Source organism: Hylobates moloch, unplaced genomic scaffold, assembly GCF_009828535.3.
Source record: "Hylobates moloch isolate HMO894 unplaced genomic scaffold, HMol_V3 SCAFFOLD_2, whole genome shotgun sequence".
NCBI classification, from domain to species: Eukaryota; Metazoa; Chordata; class Mammalia; order Primates; family Hylobatidae; genus Hylobates; species Hylobates moloch.
Window position 1 is genome coordinate 107,111,227 of NW_026652277.1, and position 16,024 is coordinate 107,127,250.

A 16,024-nucleotide genomic window follows, 5' to 3' on the forward strand; every position below is an offset into this window, starting at 1 on the left:
TTCAAATACCTTGCAAATACATCCCTATTCTGCATCTCTCTGGAGTCTTCTAAGAATCTGGGAGGAGCTAATAAATGGAATTTGAATAATAATGAGGCGACTGAACAATTTAATTACGAAAGGTAGCTCTAGAGACGCCAATAAAAGGGCTGAAAGCCTTTATCTACAAAAATGTGGCCTGGTGCTCAACGGTAAGACCAATTACCGGGAGTGCAGAAGGCAGAAAGCACAAAGGTACACACATCAGTTTAAGCAAATGAGGAATTAGCACAAATCATCCCAAGAGAGAAAACGCTATGAAAAGGGGTGACTTGGGAGGCTGCTTTCTCATCTACCAGGCGCAAGGCATAGTTAACTTTATTTCCTTTCTGATTCATTGAAAGTCGTGCCTGCCAGATGTAGAATAATAAAACTACCCTAGTGAGAAAAGCTTTGCATAGAGAATTTAAAATAAGTTCAGTTAATTTTCAATAAAAGTTCTTTAAAAATCAATAGTCACAAAGATACTTATATCTCTCACACAATTTCTTCACTGTGAAACATTAAAGTTAGTTCCTTCTTTTGGATGCATACAGTTTCACTGAGAATAACATCATGTCTCACAGCCGCTTTCTATTGACCTTTCCAAGTGACCTTACAATAAAGGAACTTTTGCTCGCTTCTGAGGGAAACTAAAAAACAGTTTAACCTTTCTGGAATACTAAAAGGCTCTCAACTTCCTTAGACCTTAAGAAAATGCAGGAAGCCCCCACAAGGTGAACGATTGCTAAAACCCGCTTCTAGTAACAGGAAAAAGAGTTTGCTTCAGTGAGGCAAAGAATTCCCCCGCCGCGCGCTCACTCCCGGGCAGGCACTGCCATGTCCAGGTGGTGATACCGAGGGCAGATAAGCTGTCCTGACAACGATGTTTGCGTGGATCCCGGGAAATCTGCGGCCTCTCGGCGACTCCCAGAACAGCTTGGCGAGCATCCCCCCGCCGTCCCGCGGGTCTCCCCAACCACCACCTGGGTGGACCCCTCCCGCAGCGACGCGGGGCGAGACTGACACCCGCAGCTGCCGACGACCCTGCCAGTCACGCTGCCGCCGGCTGCCTTTTTTTAGCCACGACATCTGACCCTGGCTTCAACAGCACCGTTCTGGGAGAGAGGTCCCAGGGCGCGCCCGCGATCCCCTCCCCTCCCCAACCGCCAGACGCTGCGGAGAGCTTGGGGTGAGGGGCGCGGGAGGCACCGGCTCTGAAAGGGGCAGAAGCGCGCGCTCCTCCAGGCCAGACGCTTCCTCCCTCCTTCCCCTTTTCCACCGATCCTGGTTGCCCCTCCGCCACCAGCACCACGCTCCCTCGTTTGGCAGCTCGAGGTCGCGCTTCTGGCGTCCCTCCCCACCCGAACCCCTCAACTGGACCCGCTCCCCTGGACCACCTCCAAGTCAGTGGCCCGCGCACGGCCGGGCTGGGGGCGGGAAGATGCCAAGGGGAGGAAAGGGGCGCGAGCCGAGGACGCGGGGGCCGGGCGCTCACCTCCCTCCTCTGTGCCACTGTCCGGATCGGCGTCGGAGGAGTCGGGCCCGTCTCCGTAGTCCGCTAGCCCCACCAGCTCATCCTCCTCCTCCTCCTCCTCTGCGTCGTCCTCGTCCTGCGGCTGCGGCTTCCCCAGCACCTGGCTCATCGCGCCCACCGGCCGGCCGACCCGGGGACGGCGGGGGTCCCGGGATGGGGGCCAAGCCTCCTAGCCGGCCGCCCGCAGCCTATTTCTCAAGCGGAGGTTTGTCTAGTGCTCAGCGGGGCCCGGCGGAAGCGGGGGCCGCGCGTCCCCCGGCGGGCGGCGCCCAGGTCCGGGTCCCGCGGTTCCCAGCGCGACCGAAGCCCCCTCCCCCGCGCCGCCCGCCGGCGGAGGAGTCAGCCGGAGCGCGGCAGTTCCTCCCGGAGGAGGGAGAGAGAGAGACTGCGTGACCCGAGTCACCTGACACACACTGTCACACACTCACATACACACCCCGCACGGGCGCGCGCGCGCTCGCCGGGCCGCGGGCACCACTCGGCGGGGCGCTGGGCCGAGGACACACATGCACACGCACACGCACGAGGAGACGCGGGGCCCCTGCACCCTCTCAGACTCACACACAGACACACGCCCCGTACACGGGGCCCCCGGGACGCCGGCCGTCACCCACCGCGGCTGCGCGCCAGGGGCCCCCACGCGCCACTCCTTCACGTGGTCCCCGCACAGGCAGGGGAGGGGGCGCCGCACACCCTCAATGTCCCCCCCGCCGTCCCACTCCCACACGCCCGCAGAGCCCCTACCGTGGGCGGATGCCTCCTGCTTACAGTCCCGAGCTAGGGTCCCAAGCGGGTGGCCTCCCAACACTGTGGCGCCCAGATCCCCCACCCCAGAGCAGCGTGCTCAGGACACCCCGTGGACGCTCAAGAGCCCCAGGCGGAGAACTCAGATAAATACACAGTGGAGGCGCAGTCTCCATAGCAATTGTCTTTTAGTGTGCCTTTATGGTTCAAAGTGCTTCCCACCAAGAATATTCAAAAAGCAGGCCTACCCAGATGTAAATGTTTCTGAAGAAATCACATGACTCGTGGCTGCTTAGACTAAATAATTCCTCTGCAGCCCTTTGGAAAAGGTCTCAGTGTATAACACACTCGGGGGCTATTCATGGCCACCTCCTCATGTCTCATTGTTGCATAGACTGTAATCCCACATAAATAAAATATTTCAAGGCTTTTGTGGGAGTAGGGGAGTGGCGGTGGTGGGGGGGGCAATTCTCAAATAGGAATAGCAGCAACGTGGAGTGAGACTCTAAAACCTGCATTCCTCCTTCACAAGCTTTTCACCACGGAACACACTGTACCCACCCTTTCTGGGTACTGCAAAAAATCACGTGGATGAACTTCCTTCTGTGGAGCACAATAAGAAAAAACCGGCTGGTCAGCATGATGATCCAGCTCCTACAGGTGCCAGCAGCTCAGCCGGTGGTGCGGTGCAGAAGCGGAGAGAGGAAGCTAGGGCAGGAGACTCTCGGGGCCCAAGGGTGCTAACCTCCATACGAAACATTTATTAACCACCTCCTATATGCCTGAGGCTGGGCTAAGTAGGGGGTCCAAGAATGCTCAGGGCAGTGTTCCTGCCCTGAAGGAGCTCGCAGTCTACCAAATCATGACTCATGTCCTGGATTTTTTCAGTATTTCTGAGTGTAGAAGGTGGATGCAGACACTTTCCAGAAGGTGGCTGCTTCTAATGGGAAAGGTCCTGAGATTTTCCAAGGGAGGCAGGCAGTATAATTTGGTATGACTGTATCAGTTAAGGTCCTTCCCAGGATGAAACAGACGGTACGTGCAAAGACTTTAACTGAAGCCTTCAAGTGAAGGAACAATTTACAGGGGTGTGGACAGAGTTTAGGGAATCAATGCAGGTGTTAGCAATAGTGGGAAGATAACACCACCCCTAAATTTACAGGAGTGAGGAAGGGAGCTAGAGTCCTGGAGAGGGGCCACAAAACAGGAGCTGCAACTGATGAGGAAGCTGCTGCTGCCAGAACAGCCTCACGTCAAGGAGAGAGCAAAGACCTTTCTCTCTCTCCATCCATCCTCCCTCCACTCTCCTGTGTCTCCCATTGGCCAAACCCATCTGGTAGCCAGAAAGCAAGGGAGCCTGGAACCTAGTCCAGGACAGAGATTGGATAGGGAGGGCAGGGAGTGGGTCCCTGGGTGGCGTGAGGTGCAAGGAGCATCACCAACACAAGCAGGCACTACATACTCCCATCAGAGGCAAGTTACTTAAGCCCTTCTAAACCTGATTGCTTATCAACAGAACATCACTCCTTCTAAGGATTATTAGGAAGATTAAATGAGGGGGGAAAAAAATCTCAGGTACTTACAAAGCTCATTTCCTACGAGTAATTTTCCTAGCCTATTTTCATCCCTTCCATCAAAGGAAACCCCAGGGAGGAGGGCCTCCCAGAGTGTGGCTGAGGACTTTCAGCTATCCTATAGCTAGCCCACCATCCTTAAGTGGCCTTTGAACGGGCCTGATTCAAGCTGCAGATAACAATTTAGGAGATCCTAGAAGACTGTCCAAGGTCAACCCAGACTCAGACGTATAGGGCATTCCTGGGCAGGTTGCCAAGTGTGTATGCCCCATGGACTCAAGGGATCAGGAAAGGGCAGGTCATAATCCAACAGCCCCACTGTGCCTATGGACCAGAAAGGACAGAAATGTCTGATGATCCTCTGACTTCCCCAGGAAGAGAGATCTTAGAAGAAAACAATAGATTGGGGCACACTCCAAGGTACCTGAAAATTGGACCATTCTTTTTTTTTTTTCTTTTAACATGGAGTCTCACTCTATCACCCAGGATGGAGTGTAGTGGCATGATCTCAGCTCACTGCAACCCCTACCTCCCAGGTTCAAGTGATTCCCTTGCCTCAGCCTCCTGAGTAGCTGGGACTACAGGCATGCACCACCACACCCAGCTAATTTTTGTATTTTTAGTAGAGACAGGGTTTCACCATGTTGGCCAGGCTGGTCTCGAACTCCTGACCTCAGGTGATCCACTCACTTCGGCCTCCCAAAGTGCTGGGATTACAGGCATGAGCCACCGCACCTGGCCTGGACAATTCTTAAGAATAAGAATAAAATAAAATCCCACAAAAAAATCAGTAGAAGTCAAATCCTCAATTATATTCTACCCCAAGCTAGATAAAAGAGTCATATACAGATTTAAGATATTCTAATTTACTACCATTTCAGAAATGTATAGTTGAACAGAACAGGAAAAGCCTTGATTGCTTTTTTTCTTTTGCTGACATCATTTCAATACTGTCAGCTTTCAAAGAAGAGATATGTTGAAAATATCCTAGAAATAGAAGTTCTTGAATTTAAAAAATCATGTGTGTAGAATCTTTCTGAATTTAAATAAAAACTGAAAAACACTACAAGAACCCTGAAAGCCTTTAAGAAACTGAGCGTGGGATCTGCTCAGTGAATTGGCTGCTGCCTTGGCCGCTCTGCACTGGAGCTCAGCCTAAGTCTGGGGATGTCTCCCCGGGAGAGTGCTCTGAAGAATGTGAGGATTTGTCTCTGGGCTACCCATGGTTTTGCTGTGGTATGTAACCACAGCAAGTATGTAACCATGCCTTATACTTGACAGGTGCTTAATAAATGCTTATGAAAAAAAAGAGAGATAGGAGAAAGAAAAGAAGGAGAGAAGGAGGGGAGGGAGGAAGAGAAGAAGAAAAGGAGGGTGGGAAGAACGGAGGAAGATAGTATATGGCTTTTCACACAGATCCAGCCTATTTCTGAGAGAAACTTCAGGAAGAAATAGCAGCCAAGTTTTCTACTTGCTCCAAACCTTGGGAAATGCCACAGTGTGGGTAAATATGAAGTGTTAGCTATAAGAGAGCAACTAGGAATGAGCTGACATGCAAAAAGAGCATAAGTCTTAGGCCTTCATCTGTCCAAGACTGCCTGAGATCTGAAGAGACTACAATATCACGACGACTAAATGCTTATTTTATTTTAACTAACTTTTCCTTCTTAAAAAAAAAACTTAATTTTTAGACATTTTTAGCATCATGAAAGAAGAGCTTTGTCTATTACCCATTAAAATTTAGCCAACTAACATTTACTGAGATTTTCTACAAATGAGGAGGCACTGTTCCAAGATAATATGAACTTTCAAATATTCCCTTTAAGAATGTGATACCATCCCCTCTACTTTATACATAAGAAAACTCAAGTTAAACAAGTCACCCAAGGTACTGCACAGAATGGATGAAGGAACTACTTTGGAACTCAGACAGCCTGACATGAAACCTTAGTCCAAGCTTATACACCCCGTGGCCCAGGATGGCTTTGAATGCAGCCCAACACAAATCCATAAATTTTCTTAAAACATTATGAGAGGTTTTTGCAATTTTTTTTAGCTCATCAGCTATTGTTAGTGTTAGTATATTTTATATGTGGCTCAAGACAATTAATTCTTCTTCTTCCAGTGTGGCCCAGGGAAGTCAAAAGATTGGACACCCCTGCCTTAGTCCCATTTAATGGCCTAAGGCTAAACTCTACATTAAAGCCATTGAACTGAAAAGGGTAGAAGGGAAGTGATTAGCTGCTCCCAATCTCCTAAGTAAAGAAGCAAAGCTCATATAGACACTCAAAAAATGGATCTGTTGTCTCAGCCGGATTTAATTTGCAGGATTCACTGAGAGAAAAGGGAAAACAAAAAACAAAACAAACAAACAAACAAAAAACTGAAAAGCTTCCTAACCAACGAAAGAAAGAAAACTTCTTGTTATAATACAATTGTGGATTGTCATCATTCCTTTTACTAGGAAGACAAATGGCAAGTAATTTAGTACCCTTTCTGGTTTATGTTATTTCTATACTGTATGCTAAGCCAAAGTATAAAATCCAAGTGTACTTTGGCTTGAAAATTTGAATTTTAAAGGCAAGAAGTTTGTTTCCTAATTTCAGTGAATTATTTTGCTGTTACCAATTAGATGTCTTGTGATGACAAGGAATATGAGAGCTATTTAAAAGAAACCTGTACAATGTAGGCAGAGTAATTGCAGTCCTGAATAGGGCAAGCAATTAAATACAGCCTGCATCCTGCATCTTAGGGTATTTTGAGGCATCTCATGGCATTGTGCCTGGTTCCTGGGATTCGCATGTTGAAAGCTTTTCACGCTTTCTTTTTAAATATGTATTTAAAGCTATTCATCCTCTCTTGAAGCAAGCAAAGGAAAGAGCCTTCTACAGAATCCTGCTGGACTCATTCTAACCCAGGGAAGCCAAAAAATTTCTAAAGAGGGCAGCTCACAGCCTCCAGTTCACCTAAGACATTTGATGATCTAACGAAATCATTAAAAATTATTGAATAATTTTTAAGAGGCAGTCCCTCATGAAAGAGATCTTATTAAAATGTTTTACAATTTTAAAAACATGCGCATAGTAAAATAGTCCAACAACACAGAAGAATATCCAATGAAAAGCTAGTTTCTCTCTCTCCTGACCTACAGCTCCCCAGTTCTCTCTAGAGGGAAACACTTGGTCTTCAAATGTGCAGACATACTCATAACCATTACAGAGATTTATATTTTATAACTTCATCACCTTAACAGTTGACGAACATTTTTTAAAGAAAGAAAATGAAGACGATGGAATTTTCAGATCTGTGCTCTGAAGGAAAGAAACAGAGGGAGGTGAAAGAGTAGCTGAGGGTGAGGGAAGGAGGCTGATTTTGATGGGGTAGCCAGAGAAGACCTCTCTAAAAAGGTGACATTTTAGCTGACCAGGAGAAGGAGAGAGCAAAATGAAAGTCAGGATGGACAGTGTTTCCCAGGAACTGCTGTTTTCAGCAACTGGAAAAACCAAGAAGGGGCAGGGTTTGGTGTTGGAGGGAAAAAAAGGCCAATGTAATGAAAGAGCAGGAGGATGGCAGGCACAAGGGACAGGTAGTTTTTTCAGCCAGGATAGGGAGCTTGGATTGTATTCTAAGTGCCACTGGAAGCACTGAAGAAGTTTTAAGAAGGGAGGTGGCTAGGTGCAGTGGCTTACACCTGTAATGCCAGCACTTTGGGAGACCAAGGCAGGATAATCTTTTTGAGCCCAAGAGTTCTTGACCAGTCTGGGCAACATAGGACATCTTGTCTCTACCAAAAAACAGAAAAAATTAGCCAGGTGTGGTGGCATGCAACTGTAACCCTAGCTACTCAGGAGGCTGAGGTGGGAGTATTGCCCGAGCCAAAAGGTCGAGGCTGGAGTGAGCTGAGATTGTACCACTGCACTCCAGCCTGGGTGACAGAGCAAGACCAAAAAAAAAAAAAGAAAAAAGAAAAAAAGAAAAAGGAAGGAAGGGAGGGAGAGAGAGACGAAAGGAGGGAAGGGGGGAGGTGGGTGAAATGTGTTGTATACTTTTCTTAAAGCTCACTCTAGGCCAGGTATGGTGGCTCATGCCTATAGCCCCAACACTTTGAGAAGCAGAGGCAGGAGGATCTCTTGAGGCCAGGAGGTCAAGACCAGCCTGGGCAGCAGAGAAAGACCCTGACTCTACAAAAAAAAAAAAAATTAAATTAAAAATTAGCTGGGCATGGTGGTGTGAGCCTGTAGTACCAGCTACTCAGGAGGCTAAGGTGGGAAGATCACTTGAGCCCAGGAGTTTGAGGTTACAGTGAGCTACAATAGTGCCACTGCATTCCAGTACGGGCAACAAGGCAAGACCCTGTTTCAAAAATTAAGAAATAAAATTTAAAAAATAAATAAATACAAGCTCACTCTGTTAGATTGTTTCCAAAGGTGGCCACAACCATCCATCCCACCTCACATGCCCTTTTGCAAATGGGCCTTTGCCATTTCTCCCTCTGTTTCCACTCCTCCTGAATCTGGGCAGGCCCTGTGACTTGCTTTAACCAACAGAATGTGGTAGAAGTGACAGGGACATAGTGCAACTTCTGAGATTGGGCTATAAGAGGTCTTGCTGCTTTCTTGGAGCCTTGAGCCATATGGAAAGAATACTGGGCCAGCCTGCTGGAGAGGCCCCATGGATGGTGAGGTCCTGGAGCATGCCAGAGCACGAGGCCCCAGCGTTCCAGCCATCCCTGCTGAGGGGCTAGACATGTGAGTGACACCACCTTGGGTTCTCCAGCCCAAACTTCAGTCATGTGAGAAAGTCCAGCCCACACTACATGCAACACAGCCTTCCTATTCCAGTTGAACTTGCGCTGCTCAGCTAACCCACAGAATTGTGAGCAAATAAAATAACTGTTTTTTGTTTTTTGTTTTAATCATTAAGTGGCCGGGCACAGTGTCTCACGCCTGTAATCCCAGCACTTTGGGAGGCCGAGGTGGGCAGATCACCTGAGGTCAGGAGTTTGAGACAAGACTGGCCGAATGGTGAAACCCTGTCTCTACTAAAGGTACAAAAATTAGCCGGGCATGGTGGCTGGTGCCTGTAGTCCCAGCTACTCAGGAGGCTGAGGCAGGAGAATCACTTGAACCCAGGAGGTGGAGGTTGCAGTGAGCCGAAATCGTGCCGTTGCACTACAGCCTGGGTGTCAAGAGTGAAACTCCGTCTCAAAAAAAAAAAAAAATTAAGATTCGGGGTGGGCTGGATGGAGTGGCTCATGCCTAGCCACTCCTAGCACTTTGGGAGGCCAAGGTGGGCGGATCACTTGTCAGGAGTTCGAGATCAACCTGGCCAACATGGTAAAATCCCGTCTCTACTAAAAATACAAAAAAATTAGCTTGGCATGGTGGACTGCATCTGTAGTCCCAACTACTTGGGAGGCTGAGGCACGAGAATCATTTGAGCCTGGGAGGTGGAAGTTGCAGTGAGCCGAGATCACGTCATTGCACTCCAGCCTGAGTGACAGAGAGACTATGTCTAAAAAAAAAAAAAAAAAAAGAAAAAAAAAGATTTCAGGTCATTTGTTCGGCAGCAGTAGATAACTGATGAACTGATGAACATATTCTGGCTGATGTGGGAAAAATGGATTTTAGGGGACCTACAGGTGGAAGCAGAAATAACAGGTAGGCCACTGGAGTGGTAAGAGAGAAATGAGTGAGAACAGTGGAAATGGAGAGAATTCTATAGATTTGAGATAAATTTTGGAGGTGGAACAGATAAGACGTGTTGATAGATTTAATGTGGGTGGTCAGGGAAAGGACTCCTCCCAAGCATTTGATTTGAGCAACCAGATGTAAGCTAATGCTGTTTATCAAAATAAGTAAGACCCAGATAGGAACAGGATTGGGAGGTGAGAAGTGAATCAGGGTCCCAGATTTCTAACATCCTAGTTACTGTGTATTGCTACAGAGCAGTCTCTCTTAATCCTGCAATTTTGGCCATTTCTTAGATGTCTATCATGTTGTCTTTGAAATAAATATTTATTTATTCAATAAATAAATATTTATTTATTCAATAAATAAATGAAGTTTTCTGACTACAAGCCATGAATGAACTAAAGATGACATTTGTGATTATCCAAAAAAAAAGTCTCAACCTAGTGAGATGGAATTGCTACACAGGAACTTTTAATAAAAATTAACTTTTAGGCAGGGCGCGGTGGCTCACGCCTGTAATCCCAGCACTTTGGAAGGCCAAAGCGGGTGGATCACTTGAGGTCAGAAATTCAAGACCAGCCTGGCCAACATGGTGAAACCCCATCTCTAGTCTCTACTAAATATACAAAAATTAGCCAAGCGTGGTGACGCATGCCTGTAATCCCAGCTACTCAGGAGGTTGAGGCAGGGAATCACTTGAACCCGGGAGGCGGAGGTTGCAGTATGCCGAGATTGCACCATTGTACTCCAGCCTGGGTGGCAGAGCAGGACTCCATCTCAAAAATAAATAAATAAAAATAAATTGGCCGGGCACGGTGGCTCACACCTGTAATTGCAGCACTTTGGGAGGCTGAGGCAGGTGGATCACGAGGTCAGGAGTTCAAGACCAGCCTGGCCAAGATGGTGAAACCCCATCTCTACTAAAAATACAAAAAAAATTAGCTGGGCACAGTGGCAGGTGCCTATAATCCCAGCTACTTGGGAGGCTGAGGCAAGAGAATCTCTTGAACCTGGGGGAAGGAGGTTGCAGTGAGCCGAGATCACACCACTGCATTCCAGCCTGGGTGACAGAGTGAGACTCTGTCTCAACAAAAATAAATAAATAAATATAAATAAATTAACTTTTATCCAGGTTCAGTGGCAGGCTCCTGTAAGTCCCAGCTACTTGGGCGCCTGAGGCTGAAGGATCACTTAAGCTCAGGACTGCAAGGCCAGCTTGGGCAACATACCAAGAACCTGTCTTTAAAAAACAAATTTAACTTTTTATTCATATAGACTTTTAAGGATGAGCTTCTGATATAAATAGTGCTATCACATGAGAGCAGAAAGCTCTCTCTTGACAACAGAGTCAGCAGTACAGAGGTATTAAATGCTCCACATGTCTGTAGATCAGTTTGGACTTGGCAACCCCTGCTTTGGATGAGAGAGTTATACCAACTTATATATTCAATGATATAAGTAAGCAGATACTCCAAGAGAAACAACCTCATTAAAAACTCACTAGAATTAAGTCTCAGAACTGTCACTTACACATACTGTTTTATTTTACCTAAGAAAAATAGCAGGCACTATCAGTCAGCTACCTCCAAGCCATTCCCAAACCTTCTACAAGCCCACTTTCCAAATTAGAGAAGGGAAAATCAGATACTTAAACTCCAAGACCCTTTCACATCTGTTCAGTAAGCTGTAAGGAGGAATCCTGCTGGGGAACTTCTAGGAAAGAGTTTGCTTCCTGATAAAAGAGGCTGATGAATCAGAAGAGTCCCCTGATACCACCATTTCCCAATTTGAACTCCATTTGTAAGAACATGGTACTTGGAGGTGGGGAGGCCATCTTGCAACCATGAAATAACCATGCAACCCTGAGGTTGAAGATAAAAGTCCATCATGGGAATAGCAGCATAAAGAGAGGAAAGCTCTAGATGACCTTGCTGAACAGCTGCACTCTAACTGGGAAATGCCTACCTCAAACTTCTTTTTTTTTTCACCCAACAAGAAGCCATAACTTTATTAATAATACAAACAGCACAAATTTCAAACCAAGCTGCAGTTACTCTTTTGAAACACACACAAAAATATCCTCATCTTCAGATTACATTAATTCCATGATAGCATTTACAATATCAGCACTGTTGTTCTTCAGGACTCCAACTGCCTTTGCTCACACATTTGCTTGTGACAAGACCAATCCTATATCCTTAAGTTTTACACCTGTTTCCTCAACCTCCTCCTCTTCCCTCTCCTCTTGTACAGTTAAGTCTGTATGTTTTCTTGAATGTTTGAGACAATTTCACCTTGAACTTTGAACTTCTCAGCAGCTCTTAGCTGTGCTTGTTGAGATAAATCTTTGATCTTAGTTCCCTGCTCCCCCATCCCCAAGCCAAACTGTGTAGGTGTTTGAAGACATCTGGTTTGAAGACATCTGGCTCTTGTAGACATCTGGTTTTATGATGACAGAGAGGATATTCTTAGATTTCGGGATAGCGACTCTAGTAACCCTCATAGCCTTTCACAGACCCAGTTTGGACATGGACATAGCTATAGCCTTCTGTGCCTTCTTTTCTTTTCTTTCTTTCTGTCTTTTGAGATGGAGTTTTGCTCTGTCGCCCAGGCTGGAGTGCAGTAGTGCAGTGGTGCAGTGGTGCAATCTCAGCTCACTGCAACCTCTGCCTCCTGAGTTCTCCTGCCTCAGCCTCCTGAGTGTCTGGGATTACAGGCACGAGCCACCATACTCGGCTAACTTTTGTATTTTTAGTAGAGACTAGAGATGGGGTTTCACCATGTTGCCTAGGCTGGTCTCAAACTCCTGACCTCAAGTGATCCATCTGCCTTGGCTTCCCAAAGTGCTGGGATTACAGACATGAGCCACTGTGCCTGGCCATGTGCTACCCTTCACTCTGACTGTGCTTTGCTTTCTTGACTGGTTCTTCATCAAATGCGGCTGCTGCTGCCACCTGGGCTTGTTCTGTGGAATTTTGTTCCTTGAGTTCTGGTACTGATTCTTCACTGTCAGATTCAGTGCCACACCCGTGCAGGGAATATAAAGATGGCAGCAGAAAGAGCCCACACTTCTTATTTCAGGAGAAAATTATAAGTCTATTCCTTAAGCTAGTGCTTCCCCACCTTGTCTGGTAATGGCACACATAGAAAATGATACTATTTGGGCCTAAGCGGTGGCTCACTCCTATAATTCCAGCACTTTGGAAGACTGAGGCTGGAGGATTGCTTGAACAGGAGTTTGAGACCAACCTGGGCAATATAGCAAAACTCCCATCTCTACAAAGAAATTTAAAAATTGGCTGAGGCAGGAGGATTTCTTGAGCCCAGGAGTTCGAATCCGCAGTGGGCTATGATCGCACCACTGCATTCCAGCCTGAGCAACAGAACAAGACCCCATCTCTTACAAGAAAAGAAAAAAGAAAGATACTATTTGTATGGTACAATGGTGTGTAAATGGACAGGCTACTTACAGCCAAAGGTGACTGGCCCGAAGACTTTAGTCACCCTCAGGCCTTGCCTAGCTGCCCTAAAGGCTGAGGGGGTCAAAAACTTGGCCATACCTGTAAGCCATTTATGGCACCCAAGTGGTGGTGGCAAACCAGTTGGGAAGTTCAGCTTAAGCCATGTGGATGGGGTGCTCTAAACTTTGCAGCAACTGACCCAATATATATCCTTTATGAGTGGAGGGAAGAAAGGATGGATGAAGCTTGATCATATACTTGGTGATGAAATTCAGGAGTCATATCATATTCAGAGGATCCTGGTAAAGGTGTCTCTGGAAATTACAGGAGACAATTGAGACTCCTCAAGAAAGGGACCATGACTGGGTGCGGTGGCTCATCCCTATAATCCCAGCACTTTGTGAGGCCAAGGCAAGAGGATCACTTGAAGTCAGGAGTTCAAGACCAGCCTGAGCAACAAAGCAAGACTCCATCTCTACCAAAAATAAAAAATAAAATTACCTAGACACGGTGGCATGTGCCTGTAATTCTAGCTACTTGGGAGGCAGAGGCGGAAGAATCACTTGAGCCCAGGAGTTTGAGGCTGCAGTAAGCTACAACGGCACCACTGCACTCTAGTGTAGGTGACAGAGAGTAAGACCCTGTCTCAAAAAACGCTGGAGGGGGAATCTTGCTTTTACTTCTCTCTGCACTTCTCCCTTTATTCTTCTCTCTCTGCATGAAAACTGGCTTTCTGTGCTTTTCCTACCAGAGGGCAGGAGACAGCTGCCCCACCCTCCTGGTCCCAGTGATAATGGGCCCATCCTCTGCAATCAGGCTTCCTAGGTTTAAATCCTAACTCCATCCTTAGTATCTGTGTGACCTGCAGCAAGTTACTTAACCTCTCTGTGCCTCAATTTACTCATCTCTAAACTCGTGATAATGTAATATACCTCAGTAGGGTTGTGGGAAGGAATTAAATCCATTAAGCTATGCAAAATAATTTAGGACTGTGTACTACTCTGTTTTCATGCTGCTGATAAAGACATACCTGAGACTTGGCAATTTTACAAAAGAAAGAGGTTTAATTGGGCTTACAGTTCCATGTGGCTGGGGAAGCCTCACAATCATGGTGGAAGGCAAGGAGGAGCAAGTCCTGTCTTACATGGATGGCAGCAGGCAAAGAGAGGATGAGGAAGACGCAAAAGCAGAAACCCTTGATAAAACCATCAGATCTTGTGAGACTTATTCACTAACACGAGAGCAGTACGGGGAAACCACCCCCGTGATTCAATTATCTCCCACTGGGCCCCTCCCACAACACATGGGAATTATGGGAGTACAATTCAAAATGAGATTTTGGTGGGGACACAGAGCCAAACCATATCAGACAGTAAGCACTATATAAGTGTTAGCTATTATTATCTTTAATTCCCAGGCAAGAAAATCTGATTGGCTGAGTTTGAGCCCGTGGTTCACTCCTGGCCTAATCCCCTAATCGTGCACTACATATCACTATGTACTAGTCCTCTAGAGCATTTATCTCAATTGTAATTTAAAATTTGATTGAGGACTATATTCACCACTAGACTGTGGGACCATCTTCTTTTGTCCACCATTCTATTCTCAGTGCCTAGCACAGTAGCTATAATCTGGACGAAATATAATTCTAGTGTATACCACTTACATTGTACCTTATGTGCAGCATATATATATATATATATAAATATAAACATAAATAGCTTGATGATGGTCAAGTCCCAATAAATATGTGTTGAAGACTGAATTAATGGTCCCCTCCACTATGGCTGGAGATGCAGCTGTGTGGCTGCAGAGGTCTACCTTCAGGGATGGAGAGGTATTTCCTAATAAAGGAGTATAAGCCAAACAGAAACCTCCAAATGTATCTGCCATTGCCAGGCACAGGGAATACAAAGTCAAATAGATGTTGGGCAGACATTGTTGGCAGCATAACCAGTTCCTCCCTCTCACCCCCTTCATCCTTAGTTTGGTAACTTTATTTATTTATTTATTTATCTATTTATTTATTTATTTATCTATTTATTTATTTATTTATTGAGATGGAGGCATGCTCTGTCGCCCAGGCTGGAGTGCAATGGTGTGATCTCGGCTCACTGCAACCTCCGCCTCCCAGGTTCAAGTGACTCTCCTGCCTCAGCCTCCTGAATAGCTTGGATTACAGGCACCCGCCACCATGCCCAGCTAATTTTTGTATTTTTAGTAGAGATGGAGTTTCACCAGGTTGGCCAGGCTGGTCTCTAACTCCTGACCTCAGGTGATCCACCTGCCTTGGGCTCCCAAAGTGTTGGGATTACAGGCGTAAGCCACTGCACCCAGCCTAGTTTGGTAACTTTAAATGTTGGGTATCAATACACTCAGGGAAGGAACCCCAGACCCAGAAGTTGAATCATGGTTAGTCTATGGTAATTACGGTAACCACACTCCCCTATCTTTGTCATCCGGTGGTAACCAATGACACGTGAAAGGATGTATGTCTCAGGGGCATCTGATAAGAAGTTGTTCCCCAGTTGAAATAAATACGGTGAGAAAGCCTGCAACCTTTCTTGCCTGGATGTCATCAAAGACAAAAGCCAAAACTGAGGATGGTACAGTAGAATGACAGAAAGAACCCAAGGCCACATATGTTTATCATATAAATTATTATTATTATTATTTTTGAGACAGGGTCTCACTCTGTCACCTAGGCTGGAGTGCAGTGACACAATCATGGCTCACTGCATTCTTGACCTCCTGGTCTCAAGCGATCCTCCTTAGCTCCTCCCACCTTAGCTTCCCAAAGTGCTGGGATTACAGGTGTGAACCACCCTGCCCAGCCTCCATGTTTTTGTTGTTTAAGCCACTCTAGGCAAGCACACTCTTGTAGCCAAACACAATGTAACTGATAACTATAGTCCCTTTACCTTAGGAACTGAAAATGAGGAAGGAAGACAGATCAGAAAATCAGAAGCTTAAAGTTAGGAACAGAGAAGGATGCCC

At 46.4% G+C, this 16,024-nt stretch overlaps 1 protein-coding gene and 1 pseudogene across 1 annotated transcript in view; both read right to left on the reverse strand.

Annotated features, from left to right (window-relative positions):
• Positions 1 to 1,951, reverse strand: part of RRAGD (Ras related GTP binding D) — a 50,616-nt gene extending 48,665 nt beyond the window's left edge. The window contains exon 1 of the mRNA XM_032155268.2: positions 1,517 to 1,951. Coding sequence (XP_032011159.1) covers positions 1,517 to 1,664 — 148 coding nt within the window. The 5' untranslated portion in view covers positions 1,665 to 1,951. The remainder of the gene's footprint in view (positions 1 to 1,516) is intronic.
• Positions 1,952 to 1,979: 28 nt separating this feature from the next.
• Positions 1,980 to 13,871, reverse strand: LOC116476771 (nascent polypeptide-associated complex subunit alpha-like; annotated as a pseudogene).
• Between the last annotated feature and the right edge of the window lie 2,153 nt (positions 13,872 to 16,024).